The 14,501-nt window shown below is 46.9% G+C and overlaps 1 protein-coding gene across 1 annotated transcript in view; it reads right to left on the minus strand.

The window, feature by feature from the left end:
* Window positions 1-6,569: 6,569 nt before the first annotated feature.
* The window catches only part of ntrk2b (neurotrophic tyrosine kinase, receptor, type 2b), a gene marked incomplete at both ends in the record, with an annotated part of 14,838 nt that continues 6,906 nt past the window's right edge, over window positions 6,570-14,501 (minus strand). The window contains 5 exons of the mRNA XM_080521457.1: window positions 6,570-6,755; window positions 6,947-7,105; window positions 9,942-10,182; window positions 12,593-12,765; window positions 12,830-12,960. Coding sequence (XP_080377583.1) covers window positions 6,570-6,755; window positions 6,947-7,105; window positions 9,942-10,182; window positions 12,593-12,765; window positions 12,830-12,960 — 890 coding nt within the window. The remainder of the gene's footprint in view (window positions 6,756-6,946; window positions 7,106-9,941; window positions 10,183-12,592; window positions 12,766-12,829; window positions 12,961-14,501) is intronic.

Below are 14,501 nucleotides of genomic sequence, written 5' to 3' on the forward strand. Positions count from 1 at the left end.
TTGAAGTTTTGCTGATTTAGACCAAATATAATCTATTGAAGCTTCAATTTTCAAGCTTATTCAGAAGAACCGACTTGATTTGTGTCATTAAAGGTCCTCACAGTTCACTGGGAATCCTACTTAACCCAACATGTCCTGTAATTCCCCAGCAGTGATTCAATTTTATCTTTTTTGAAGCAACTGTTATTCTATTAAATGATTGAATCCAAACGCAAATAAATGCAGAACCATCACCGTGACAGGTTGCATATGGAGAATTGTTGGTGAAGGTCATTACAGTAAAAGAAGATGATTTTGGGAATGTTGAAGTGATTCTGATGTGAAAAAATTGTTCTTTGTTTTACCCCAGAAAAGCAAATTATGGAAGACGTTAATTATTGGTGCTGCAGATTGTACATTTTCAATTTTTTTTTGTTTGCCTTAACAAGTTAACCTACGAAATAACTGGTGTTTTTTACCGTGTCGTCAAACAGAATGGTTGCTAATGAAGTAGCATGATAGCATGACTTTGTTCTCAAGTGTTGAAATGACAGATGAATGCAGACCAGATTGATCACTGATTGGTCGAGGGCCACGCCAGACAGGATTGATCACTGATTGGTCGAGGGCCAAGCCAGCGGCTGGACTGGAGGTCCAGCTTGAATCAGGTCCTGTTCACACCACAGCAATTTCAAGTGAAAGCTTTTGTAGCGTTTTGAGTTCCTGTTCAGGGGGCAACGGTGCTTGAAGCATTTTTTTGAAAATGCTTTGACTTGGTCTCCATGGCAACGGTGAAAATGCAACTTTTCAAAAATGCTCAGGCTCAGCCTCCGTGGAGACGGAGAACTTACCGTTTCCAAAATGCTCAAACTTTGTGGAAATGAGGGAAAAAACCAACTTTTGAAAATGATCAGAAACTTTTAGGACTTCACAGTTAATAGTCAACATAACAATCCAACTTGGTGGTTATATTTTATTTTTACAATCCAATCCATACTATCTATCTGTCTGTCTGTCTGTCTGTCCATCTATAGTAGTGTCAAAACATTTTGATTAAATAAATCATCTTTTTACATTATCTTACTATATAGTTTATTTAAATTCTATAATCATATTTCCTGTCATCAAAGTAAAAGCACTTTGTAACAGGCTGAGCCAGATTATATATGATTAGCTTGAATAAATGTATTTAAATGTAGATTCTCTTTCATTCCCTTTTACTCACTTTCTGTTTGAATCTTAGAAGATCTTTAAATTCTTCAAAATACATTTGTAACTTTAACATGTCTTCATGTCATTTGTGTGTTCTAATGATCTGTCCTCCATTGCAGTGAGTAGAGAGACGTGACGGCGCTGCGAGACGCTGAGGTACTGTAAGACATACCACCTTTATTAAATGCACAGTATCACAAGGAACATTTCCATTAATTGTGGAGGAGCTACTCACATGATGCACAAAGCATTGAATTGATTGATAGAACTGGCTGATTAAAGCAGGATTAACTCTGCCAGGAGAGTGCGCACACACACACACACACTTCATATTCACACAGAAAGTAAAACTTGTTATCTGCACAAGAATGAAAATCTTTTTTCTTTTTTTTTTATACCAGATATTTACAAAAAAAAACCTCATTGCGCTCTTCCGCCCCCGCCCCAGGATCGCATACATTCAAAAAAGGTTCCCAGCCCCTCTTCTAGGTTACATTCAAAATAATGTACTATTCATGATGCAAAGTCACAGTTATTCATCTGAAAGAGGAATCAAAATAGGCTACAGTCAGTCAGAGGACGAGGCGGCGGCGGCGACCTTTGACGTCCCGCCGCCACGCGAAGCACGTGTCTGCTGGGACGACGTCTCGGTCTCCTCCTCGGTCACAGTGGAGAGCAAGGAGCACTTCTCTACCTTCTTTTTTCAGATTCTTCTTCTTCAGAGAGACAAAAACAAAGAATTTCTATGCAGATTAAAAAAAGATTGTTTTCTCACCGGCAGTATGAACGAGGAAATGACACCACGCGGCACAAATCCAATATTTACAGGCGGGGAGTTCTGCCGCTGGCCCAGAAACCAGTCCTTGCCTCAGGTTCTGGTTCCTGCTGGACTCGGATCTAACCGTGGAACTCTTTATCCCAGATATCAGACCTGGACGGTGGAAAACCATGTCAAGACGTGGAGACGACCCATTAAGACCCCAGTTCACGTTCCTCCCTTCAGTGCAGCTGCAGGTCCAGCTCACTCCAGACCCCAGCAGGACAAAATCCAGTCTGGGCCCTGAATTTCAGAGTAAAAGCCTCTGAAGTGAGTTGGAAGCATTGATTCAGTGTGGCTCCATCTTTCTATCATCTATTTCATCACATTCTGCTCACGCAATAAGATATTCCATATAGTACAGGAAAGTAACCTGCCGACCCTCCAGAGGAAAAGAAAAGATGTATTTTGGTCACTAAACTATCAATCGAGCTCATTTCTATCATTATAAACAGAATAAAATCACAATATAAAAACTTTACAATTACATTTGTTACATTCCCCCTCAGATGACACTTATAATAGAAATAATCAGAATCATAATAGTAATCTTAATTTCTAAATAAAAATCATACAAATAATTTAAATGATCTTTTTCTGTCTACATATATTTAAAAATATATTTTATAATAGAAAGTAAGAAAGATGAGTAATAATGTAATATAATTGTCTTAAGATTTTTCTGAATGTGGTGACCATATATTATTATTATTGTTCTTTTAAATGTCATAAACTAAATGACATCAAATTGTAAATGCACAAAGGTTCTAGAGCAGATCCTGGAGCTGCAGCCCTGCAGGCTGTCCATTCTCCTCCTTTAACCACTGAATGTCCTGAAGGTTCTTCACCTGGTTCTGCTCACAGCCAGAGAACCAGCCTGTTGAAGCAGGAGACGAGGAGAACCTGCAGGGACAACCTCCAGGATCTGAGTTAAAGAACCTGATCTAGAGTGTCTTCACCATTTCTGCTTGATGTGGAATCATATGTTATTAAGGAATTCTGCATCAATGCGTACATTTAAGTGTCAACATTGGGTCATTGTTTAAATAAGCTCAGTATTTCTACACAAAATGAGGTATAATAGGAAAACAATACAATCCTTCATGAGGCTCTCCTGTCCAGCCCGGCGGAGGCACGGAACCCCGGGACACTTTAGGTTCCGAACTGATCCTCTCACCAGAGCAGAGGAACCCTCAGTGTGACAGCATGGAGGGAGGAACCTGAACCTGAATGCACCGTGGCAGCAGGAACCTGAACCTGAATGCACCGTGGCAGCAGGAACCTGAACCTCAACGCACCGTTGCAGCAGGAACCTGAACCTCAACGCACCGTGGCAGCAGGAACCTGAACCTCAACGCACCGTGGCAGCAGGAACCTGAACCTGAATGCACTGTGGCAGCAGGAACCTGAACCTCAATGCACCGCGGCAGCAGGAACCTGAACCTCAACGCACCGCGGCAGCAGGAACCTGAACCTCAACGCACCGTGGCAGCAGGAACCTGAACCTCAATGCACTTTGGCAGCAGGAACCTGAACCTCAATGCACCGCGGCAGCAGGAACCTGAACCTCAACGCACCGCGGCAGCAGGAACCTGAACCTCAACGCACCGTTGCAGCAGGAACCTGAACCTGAATGCACCGCAGCAGCAGGAACCTGAACCTCAACGCACCGCGGCAGCAGGAACCTGAACCTCAACGCACCGTGGCAGCAGGAACCTGAACCTCAATGCACTGTGGCAGCAGGAACCTGAACCTCAATGCACCGCGGCAGCAGGAACCTGAACCTCAACGCACCGCGGCAGCAGGAACCTGAACCTCAACGCACCGTTGCAGCAGGAACCTGAACCTGAATGCACTGTGGCAGCAGGAACCTGAACCTCAATGCACCGCGGCAGCAGGAACCTGAACCTCAACGCACCGCGGCAGCAGGAACCTGAACCTCAACGCACCGTGGCAGCAGGAACCTGAACCTCAACGCACCGTGGCAGCAGGAACCTGAACCTGAATGCACTGTGGCAGCAGGAACCTGAACCTCAATGCACCGCGGCAGCAGGAACCTGAACCTCAACGCACCGCGGCAGCAGGAACCTGAACCTCAACGCACCGTGGCAGCAGGAACCTGAACCTCAATGCACTGTGGCAGCAGGAACCTGAACCTCAATGCACCGCGGCAGCAGGAACCTGAACCTCAATGCACCGTGGCAGCAGGAACCTGAACCTCAATGCACCGCGGCAGCAGGAACCTGAACCTCAACGCACCGTGGCAGCAGGAACCTGAACCTCAATGCACCGCGGCAGCAGGAACCTGAACCTCAACGCACCCCGGCAGCAGGAACCTGAACCTGAATGCACCCCGGCAGCAGGAACCTGAACCTGAACGCACCGTGGCAGCAGGAACCTGAACCTCAACGCACCGTGGCAGCAGGAACCTGAACCTCAACGCACCGTTGCAGCAGGAACCTGAACCTCAACGCACCGTGGCAGCAGGAACCTGAACCTCAACGCACCGCGGCAGCAGGAACCTGAACCTCAACGCACCGCGGCAGCAGGAACCTGAACCTCAACGCACCGTGGCAGCAGGAACCTGAACCTCAACGCACCGTGGCAGCAGGAACCTGAACCTGAACGCACCGTGGCAGCAGGAACCTGAACCTGAACGCACCGCGGCAGCAGGAACCTGAACCTCAACGCACCGTGGCAGCAGGAACCTGAACCTGAATGCACCGTGGCAGCAGGAACCTGAACCTGAACGCACCGTGGCAGCAGGAACCTGAACCTGAACGCACCGTGGCAGCAGGAACCTGAACCTGAACGCACCGTGGCAGCAGGCCAGGCATTCAGGGACTATTTGAGATATGGGCCAACAACAACAGAGATTCTGAGAAATGGCTTTGCTGGTGAGTGGAAAGTAAAATAAAGTGGGCCTGTGCTGCCGAGTCTCATTCTGTGTGCTTTAGGTAGGACTGGGACGGGAGCGGGGGACGGGAGCGGGGGACGGGAGCGGGGGACGGGAGCGGGGGACGAGTCACACCCAAGAAAGACAGGAAATGTATGTTCTGGTTGGTCGTCTCTGCTGGGATTGTTTCCCTTTTAAATGGTGCTACATTAGGAAAAAAAGAAAAGAAGAAAAAGAAATACGAAAAGTAAAAAAATGGGGAAAAGAAAGAAAATGACAAAAAGAAAAAAGTAAATGATGAAATTTAGAAACATGAGTTTGTGGGATGAGCAGTAGAGTTGGTTGTGGCCAGCAGCTGAAGTCGGTACGACACTGGAGCCGCTAGAAGGTCCAGAGGTTTAGTTCCAATAAAGAAATATTTCCCTTTTCACTGACAATCTCTCTCCATTCCAACTGCTGGACATCATGAGTCCTGCTGCTCATCCCACAAGTGCATGTCTCAGTCATGTGTCAACATTTAAAAACGGAAACAATCCAAGCAGAAAACTAAATGAACAAAACACACTTTTTCTCACTTTTTTGTGCCAAATTTAAAGAACCTCATATAATCTTAGTTAAATATGAGCAGATATTTACAGGAGAGACATTAAAATGATGATGATGGCAGTATTTTAAAAAAGTGCCGTAAAACATCTGTATGCCCTTAAACATTGATTTTTCAGATGGGAACTTCTTCTTTCCCCAGAAAATAATATTACACACACACATATATATATATATATATATATATATATATATATATATATATATATATATATATATATATATATATATAACAGGTCTCTATAAGACTCTATAACAGGGGCGTCCAGCTCCAGTACTGTAGGGTTGTCTCTCCTTGAATTTAATGATGATGTCATCACCCTGCTTCAGCACATCTGAATCTATTGATGATGTAATCACCAAGGTTATGAAAAAGCCCAATAACAGCCCCTCATTACAATCAGGTGTGTTGAAGTGGGAGGAGCTAAACCCACAGGACTGAGGAAGGAGACCTCTGGTCTCTAGGCTGTTTTTCTTTAAACATTATGTTCACTATCTCTCTGGATGTTTTATAGAGTCAAAAGTGTTTTTCTGGTGTTGTTTTTTTTTTTAAAGCAGAGGCAACATTTATAAAGTCTACAAATATCAAAATAGTGTGTCGACTTATAAAAAAAGAAGCTGCAAATTAACCAGGGGCAAAAAATGTTGTATCTACATTTGAATATATTTTTCCAGACGATTTAGAAAACGAGGAAATGGAATAAAAAAACTGTGTGTGTGCATGTGCGTGTGCGTGTGCACGTGCGTGTGTGTGTGTGTGTGTGTGTGTGTGTGTGTGTGTGTGTGTGTGTGTGGGTGTGGGGATCATGTTTGAAGTAACACCTGCAATGCCAAACTAAACCAGAAAAGAAAAAGAAACACTCTGAATTTAAGGCTTTTTCTGGACGTGATAAGGACGGGAGCATTTACATCTGTACAGTCACACCATCTCTCCTTCGCCCTCCTCCACCGCCACGTCTCTCTCTCACACACACACACACACACACACACACACACACACACACACACACACACACACACACACACACACACACACACACACCACACACACACACACACTGGTCAGCCCAGGATGTCCAGGTAGACAGGCGAGGCTTTGGCCAAGCTCTGCAGCATGGCGTGGATCTCCTTGATGTTCAGCCTCATGTAGGGTTCCCGCTGCCAGCAGCCCAGCATCAGGTCATACACCTCTTTTGGACAGGTGCGAGGCCGCTGCAGCACCCGGCCCTGCGTTATGCATTCAATGACCTGCAGGGGGCGCAAGAAGACTGTCACACATCAACAATGTAATCAAATGAAACAATGCATGAAAGTTGCTCCATTAATACATTTATCATTATTTCACATGAAGTACATATTCAGCTTTAAATGGTACAAACATGCTCTGGATCTGTTTGTATGGTCAACAAATAATTGTATTTTGTTCCTGTGTGTATGACCTCGTTGTTGGACAGCTGGTACCACGGCTGCTTCCCGTAGGTGAAGATCTCCCAGAGGACGACGCCGAGGCTCCACACGTCGCTCTCAGTGGTGAACCGCCGGTACATGATGCTCTCCGGGGGCATCCAGCGGATCGGCAGCATCGTGTGGCCGCCCACCTGCGGGGGGGAGAGGCTGGAAGTCTGCAACATGGAGGTCTGCAACATGGTGGTCTGCAACATGGAGGTCTGTAACAAGTAGGTCTGCAACATGGAGGTCTGTAACATGTAGGTCTGCAACATGGGGGTCTGTAACAAGTATGTCTGCAACATGGAGGTCTGTAACATGTAGGTCTGCAACATGGAGGTCTGCAACATGGAGGTCTGTAACATGGAGGTCTGTAACAAGTATGTCTGCAACATGGAGGTCTGTAACAAGTATGTCTGCAACATGGAGGTCTGTAACATGTAGGTCTGCAACATGGAGGTCTGTAACATGTAGGTCTGCAACATGGTGGTCTGCAACATGGTGGTCTGTAACATGGAGGTCTGTAACAAGTATGTCTGCAACATGGAGGTCTGTAACATGTAGGTCTGCAACATGGAGGTCTGTAACATGTAGGTCTGCAACATGGAGGTCTGTAACAAGTATGTCTGCAACATGGAGGTCTGTAACATGTAGGTCTGCAACATGGAGGTCTGCAAGATGGAGGTCTGCAACATGGAGGTCTGTAACAAGTATGTCTGCAACATGGAGGTCTGTAACATGTAGGTCTGCAACATGGAGGTCTGTAACATGTAGGTCTGCAACATGGTGGTCTGCAACATGGAGGTCTGTAACAAGTATGTCTGCAACATGGAGGTCTGTAACATGTAGGTCTGCAACATGGGGGTCTGTAACATGGAGGTCTGTAACAAGTATGTCTGCAACATGGAGGTCTGTAACATGGAGGTCTGCAACATGGAGGTCTGCAACATGGAGGTCTGCAACATGGAGGTCTGCAACATGGAGGTCTGTAACATGTAGGTCTGCAACATGGGTGTCTGTAACAAGTATGTCTGCAACATGGAGGTCTGCAACATGGTGGTCTGCAACATGGAGGTCTGTAACAAGTATGTCTGCAACATGGAGGTCTGTAACATGGAGGTCTGCAACATGGGGGTCTGTAACAAGTATGTCTGCAACATGGAGGTCTGTAACATGGAGGTCTGCAACATGGAGGTCTGCAACACGGAGGTCTGCAACATGGAGGTCTGTAACATGGAGGTCTGCAACATGGAGGTCTGCAACACAGAGGTCTGTAACATGGATGTCTGCAACATGGGGGTCTGTAACATGGATGTCTGCAACATGGAGGTCTGCAACATGGAGGTCTGTAACATGTAGGTCTGCAACATGGGGGTCTGTAACATGGAGGTCTGTAACAAGTATGTCTGCAACATGGAGGTCTGCAACATGGTGGTCTGCAACATGGAGGTCTGTAACAAGTATGTCTGCAACATGGAGGTCTGTAACATGTAGGTCTGCAACATGGGGGTCTGTAACAAGTATGTCTGCAACATGTAGGTCTGTAACATGTAGGTCTGCAACATGGAGGTCTGCAACATGGAGGTCTGCAACACGGAGGTCTGCAACATGGAGGTCTGTAACATGGAGGTCTGCAACATGGAGGTCTGCAACACGGAGGTCTGTAACATGGATGTCTGCAACATGGGGGTCTGTAACATGGATGTCTGCAACATGGAGGTCTGCAACATGGAGGTCTGCACACGGAGGTCTGTAACATGGATGTCTGCAACATGGGGGTCTGTAACATGGAGGTCTGTAACATGGATGTCTGCAACATGGAGGTCTGCAACATGGAGGTCTGCAACATGGAGGTCTGTAACATGGATGTCTGCAACATGGAGGTCTGCACACGGAGGTCTGTAACATGGATGTCTGCAACATGGGGGTCTGTAACATGGAGGTCTGTAACATGGATGTCTGCAACATGGAGGTCTGCAACATGGAGGTCTGCAACACGGAGGTCTGCAACATGGAGGTCTGTAACATGGAGGTCTGCAACATGGAGGTCTGCAACACGGAGGTCTGTAACATGGATGTCTGCAACATGGGGGTCTGTAACATGGATGTCTGCAACATGGAGGTCTGCAACATGGAGGTCTGCACACGGAGGTCTGTAACATGGATGTCTGCAACATGGGGGTCTGTAACATGGAGGTCTGTAACATGGATGTCTGCAACATGGAGGTCTGCAACATGGAGGTCTGTAACATGGAGGTCTGCAACACGGAGGTCTGTAACATGGAGGTCTGCAACATGGAGGTCTGCAATCAGGAAGTCTACATCCTGGGCGCTGAAATGTTTATGTTTATAATTGAAGGTTCTCTGCTTCATGTTATGAAGAAAAAAGCAACACCACCACCCAGTGGCACAACATGTGAACTCCATCCTATTTAGGGTTGGTGTTTCCCTGGAAGCTGACGTTTTCAAAAGGGTTTCTTATTACCGTGAAACTTTTCTGAAACAAAAACACAAAAACGATGCGTTTTCACACAATGGGGCCTTAATGTTGTAACTTGTGCTTGAGTACAGGCATTACTTCACTACAGGATTGGGAGTATTTGTATTGGGATACTTAAAATCCTGCAAATTAGATGACATGGTTTCAGATACATCAGCGTAGACAACCTTGCAAAGTAGAGTTATAGATGTAGAATGTGTAATGTGAGTATTTCATGGTGGTGGGTGAAGACTTCTGTGTTTCTCCTCTTTGGACAGCAGATGGCGCTGTGGGATTCTGACATCTGACACAACATGAGGGAAAGAAATTATTTCACTTCCTGTTTCCGTTTGTCTTTACTTTCCTCATATAAAGGCTCCGATTGGAGGATTGTTTGGATCATGTGTGTGTGTGTGTGTGTGTGTGTGTGTGTGTGTGTGTGTGTGTGTGTGTGTGTGTGTGTGTGTGTGTCCCAGCAGACGTCCCAGTGTGTCCTGTCTTGCACTCACTCTGTAGTAGTCTGTGCTGTAGACGTCTCTGGACATGCCGAAGTCCCCGATCTTCACCAGCAGCCCCTCCCCCACCAGGCAGTTGCGGGTTGCCAGGTCTCGGTGGACGAAGTGCTGCGAGGCCAGGTACACCATGCCGGCAGCAATCTGCTGGGCAATGTGGAGCATCTGGGACTGGGTGAGTTCCACCAGGACGCTGTGCTGCCCGTCTGCCATGAGGACGGCGTCAGGACCGTGAGACCTGAGGACACAGGGACCACAGACACACACAGAGACCATAGACACAGAGACACACAGAGACACACAGACACACACAGAGACCATAGACACAGAGACACACAGAGACACACACAGACACACACAGAGACCATAGACACAGAGACACAGAGACACACAGAGACACACAGACACACACAGAGACCATAGACACAGAGACACACAGAGACCACAGACACACACAGAGACCATAGACACAGAGACACACAGAGACACACAGAGACCACAGACACACACAGAGACCATAGACACAGAGACACACAGAGACACACAGAGACCACAGACACACACAGAGACCATAGACACAGAGACACACAGAGACCATAGACACAGAGACACACAGAGACACACAGAGACCATAGACACAGAGACACACAGAGACACACAGAGACCACAGACACACACAGAGACCATAGACACAGAGACACACAGAGACACACAGAGACACACAGAGACCACAGACACACACAGAGACCATAGACACAGAGACACACAGAGACACACAGAGACCACAGACACACACAGAGACCACAGAGACACACAGAGACCACAGACACACACAGGGGGATATTGGGTTAGACTTTCACTTCAATTCTCTCTCTCTCTCTCTCTCTCTCTCTCTCTCTCTCTCTGTCTCTCTCTCTCTCTCTCTCTCTCTGTCTCTCTCTCTCTCTGTCTCTCTGTCTCTCTCTCTCTCTCTGTGTCTCTCTCTCTCTCTCTGTCTCTCTCTCTCTCTCTGTCTCTCTCTGTCTCTCTGTCTCTTTGTCTCTCTCTCTCTCTCTCTCTGTCTCTCTGTCTCTCTCTCTGTCTCTCTCTCTCTCTCTCTGTCTGAGCTGGCCAGGTTTACAGATCTACATCCATTAAAATGTCTACATTTAATAAAGAGATCAAATCAACTTTATTGGTCTGCTGAGTCTCAGACACCAAAACAAAAGGCAGAAATGCTCCTTGTCAACCAGCCGCAGAAACTTCTGCATTCAGTGAGGTTGGCTCCACCCTCCTCTTCCGTCACCGTAGCAACCTCTGATCCTCAGTCTCCAGGTTAAAAGTCATTAAAAAGGAGACACTGAGTGGACATGTTGTCCATAGAGAGCGTCTCATAGGGAGGGGCAAGGCTCGGCGTAGGGCCTTCAAATACTGGTGAGTAGGTCTGTAGTACTTCAAATACTGGTGAGTAGGTCTGCAGTACGTTCTTTAAGTTGGTGAGTAGGCCTGCAGTACTTCATGTTGTGGTGAGTACGCCTATAGTACTTCATATAGTGGTGAGAAGGCCTGCAGTACTTCATATGGTGGGTGAGTAGGTCTGCAGTACTTCTTTAAGTGGTGAGTAGGTCTGCAGTACTTCATATAGTGGTGAGAAGGCCTGCAGTACTTCATATGGTGGTGAGTAGGTCTGCAGTACTTCTTTAAGTGAGTGAGTAGGTCTGCAGTACTTTCATATAGTGGTGAGAAGGCCTGCAGTACTTCATATGGTGTGAGTTGGTCTGCAGTACTTCTTTAAGTGGTGAGTAGGGTCTGTCAGTACTTCATGTAGTGGTGAGCAGGTCTGCAGTACTTCATATAGTGGTGTGAGCAGGTCTGCAGTACTTATTTAAGTGGTGAGTAGGTCTGCAGTACTTCATATAGTGTGTGAGAAGGCCTGCAGTACTTTCATGTAGTGGTGAGTACGCCTATAGTACTTCATATAGTGGTGAGAAGGCCTGCAGTACTTCATATGGTGGTGAGTAGGTCTGCAGTACTTCATATAGTGGTGAGCAGGTCTGCAGTACTTCATATAGTGGTGAGCAGGTCTGCAGTACTTCTTTAAGTGGTGAGTAGGTCTGCAGTACTTCATGTAGTGGTGAGAAGGCCTGCAGTACTCCATATAGTGGTGAGTACGTCTGCAGTACTTCTTTAAGTGGTGAGTAGGTCTGCAGTACTTCATGTAGTGGTGAGTACGTCTGCAGTACTTCTTTAAGTGGTGAGTAGGTCTGCAGTACTTCATGTAGTGGTGAGCAGGTCTGCAATACTTCTTTAAGTTGTGAGTACGTCTGCAGTACTTCATGTAGTGGTCAGCAGGTCTGCAGTACTTCATGTAGTGGTGAGTAGGTCTGCAGTACTTCATGTAGTGGTGAGCACTACGTCATGAAATGCTCCAAAGGTAAAAAAGTAGTGAGCAGGAAACGTGTTCTGATTGGAGCTGACCCAGGACATGTCACTGTCATGAACCATGAGGACGTTTGCATCCCGTGTTCTGATTGGAGCTGACCCAGGACATGTCACTGTCATGAACCATGAGGACGTTTGCATCCCGTGTTCTGATTGGAGCTGACCCAGGACATGTCACTGTCATGAACCATGAGGACGTTTGCATCCCGTCTTCAGGGTAACCCCACCTGAGGAACTTGTTGAGGTCTCCGTGCTTCATGTACTCGAACACCATGATGAGGGGGTCGCTCTCCACACACACGCCGTAGAAGGTGACGATGTGCTCGTGCTGCAGGTTGGTGAGGAGCTCCGCCTCCCGGTAGAAGTCGGCGCGGCCGCTCTCGCTGGCCTCCTTCAGCGTCTGGCGAGAGACCAAAGCGTGGTCACTGAGACGGACGGTCACCTGAAGGAGGAGAGGACCGTACCTTGACGGCCACGTGCAGCTTCTCCTGGTCGGGCGTCAGGTTGTAGCACTCGGCCAGGAAGACCTTGCCGAACGCCCCCTCCCCCAACTCCCGCTTCAGCACGATGTTGTGTCTCTTGATGTGCTGGACGACTGCAACACAGCACAAGTACAAGTAAAGCTACAAGTCAGCAGGGAAACACAAGCTTTTCTTTAAGGTTACCACGGCGATTGAACCTGACGAGAAGTCCACCAGCATTATAGTACACAAAACCAGAGTTAATCCTGAAGTTACCTGGATTAGAGAAAGCCAGAGTTAATCCTGAAGTTACCTGGATCAGAGAAAGCCAGAGTTAATCCTGAAGTTACCTGGATCAGAGAAAGCCAGAGTTAATCCTGAAGTTACCTGGATCAGAGAAAGCCAGAGTTAATCCTGAAGTTACCTGGATCAGAGAAAGCCAGAGTTAATCCTGAAGTTACCTGGATTAGAGAAAGCCAGAGTTAATCCTGAAGTTACCTGGATCAGAGAAAACCAGAGTTAATCCTGAAGTTACCTGGATTAGAGAAAGCCAGAGTTAATCCTGAAGTTACCTGGATCAGAGAAAGCCAGAGTTAATCCTGAAGTTACCTGGATCAGAGAAAGCCAGAGTTAATCCTGAAGTTACCTGGATCAGAGAAAGCCAGAGTTAATCCTGAAGTTACCTGGATCAGAGAAAGCCAGAGTTAATCCTGAAGTTACCTGGATTAGAGAAAACCAGAGTTCATCCTGAAGTTACCTGGATTAGAGAAAACCAGAGTTCATCCTGAAGTTACCTGGATTAGAGAAAGCCAGAGTTAATCCTGAAGTTACCTGGATCAGAGAAAACCAGAGTTAATCCTGAAGTTACCTGGATTAGAGAAAACCAGAGTTCATCCTGAAGTTACCTGGATTAGAGAAAGCCAGAGTTAATCCTGAAGTTACCTGGATTAGAGAAAGCCAGAGTTAATCCTGAAGTTACCTGGATTAGAGAAAGCCAGAGTTAATCCTGAAGTTACCTGGATTAGAGAAAGCCAGAGTCAGACTACAGGCCTCTGGCCTCATGACAACATCCAGTGTGAAAAAACAACACAACAGCCAAAACAAAGAACAGAACAAGATAACTAGGCTAAAGGTCAAAGTTAATCATTTGGATGAAATTTAATATAAAGGCTCATTTTAAGAACAGAACTTATTTTCACTAAAGGAACTAAATGTTCCAGATTGATGGTTCTGCTGCAGGCCGGGTTGATGGTTCTGCTGCAGGCCAGATTGATGGTTCTGCTGCAGGCCAGGTTGATGGTTCTCCTGCAGGCCAGTTGATGGTTCTCCTGCAGGCCGGGTTGATGGTTCTGCTGCAGGCCAGATTGATGGTTCTGCTGCAGGCCAGGTTGATGGTTCTGCTGCAGGCCGGGTTGATGGTTCTGCTGCAGGCCAGGTTGATGGTTCTGCTGCATGCCAGGTTGATGACTCTGCTTCAGGCTGGGTTGATGGTTCTGCTGCAGGCCGGGTTGATGGTTCTGCTGCAGGCCGGGTTGATGGTTCTGCTGCAGGCCAGGTTGATGGTTCTGCTGCAGGCCAGGTTGATGACTCTGCTTCAGGCTGGGTTGATGGTTCTCTTGCAGGCCGGGTTGATGGTTCTGCTGCAGGCTGGGTTGATGGTTCTGCTGCAGGCCGG

Source organism: Blennius ocellaris, assembly GCF_963422515.1.
Source record: "Blennius ocellaris genome assembly, contig: SCAFFOLD_103, whole genome shotgun sequence".
Lineage (NCBI taxonomy): Eukaryota > Metazoa > Chordata > Actinopteri > Blenniiformes > Blenniidae > Blennius > Blennius ocellaris.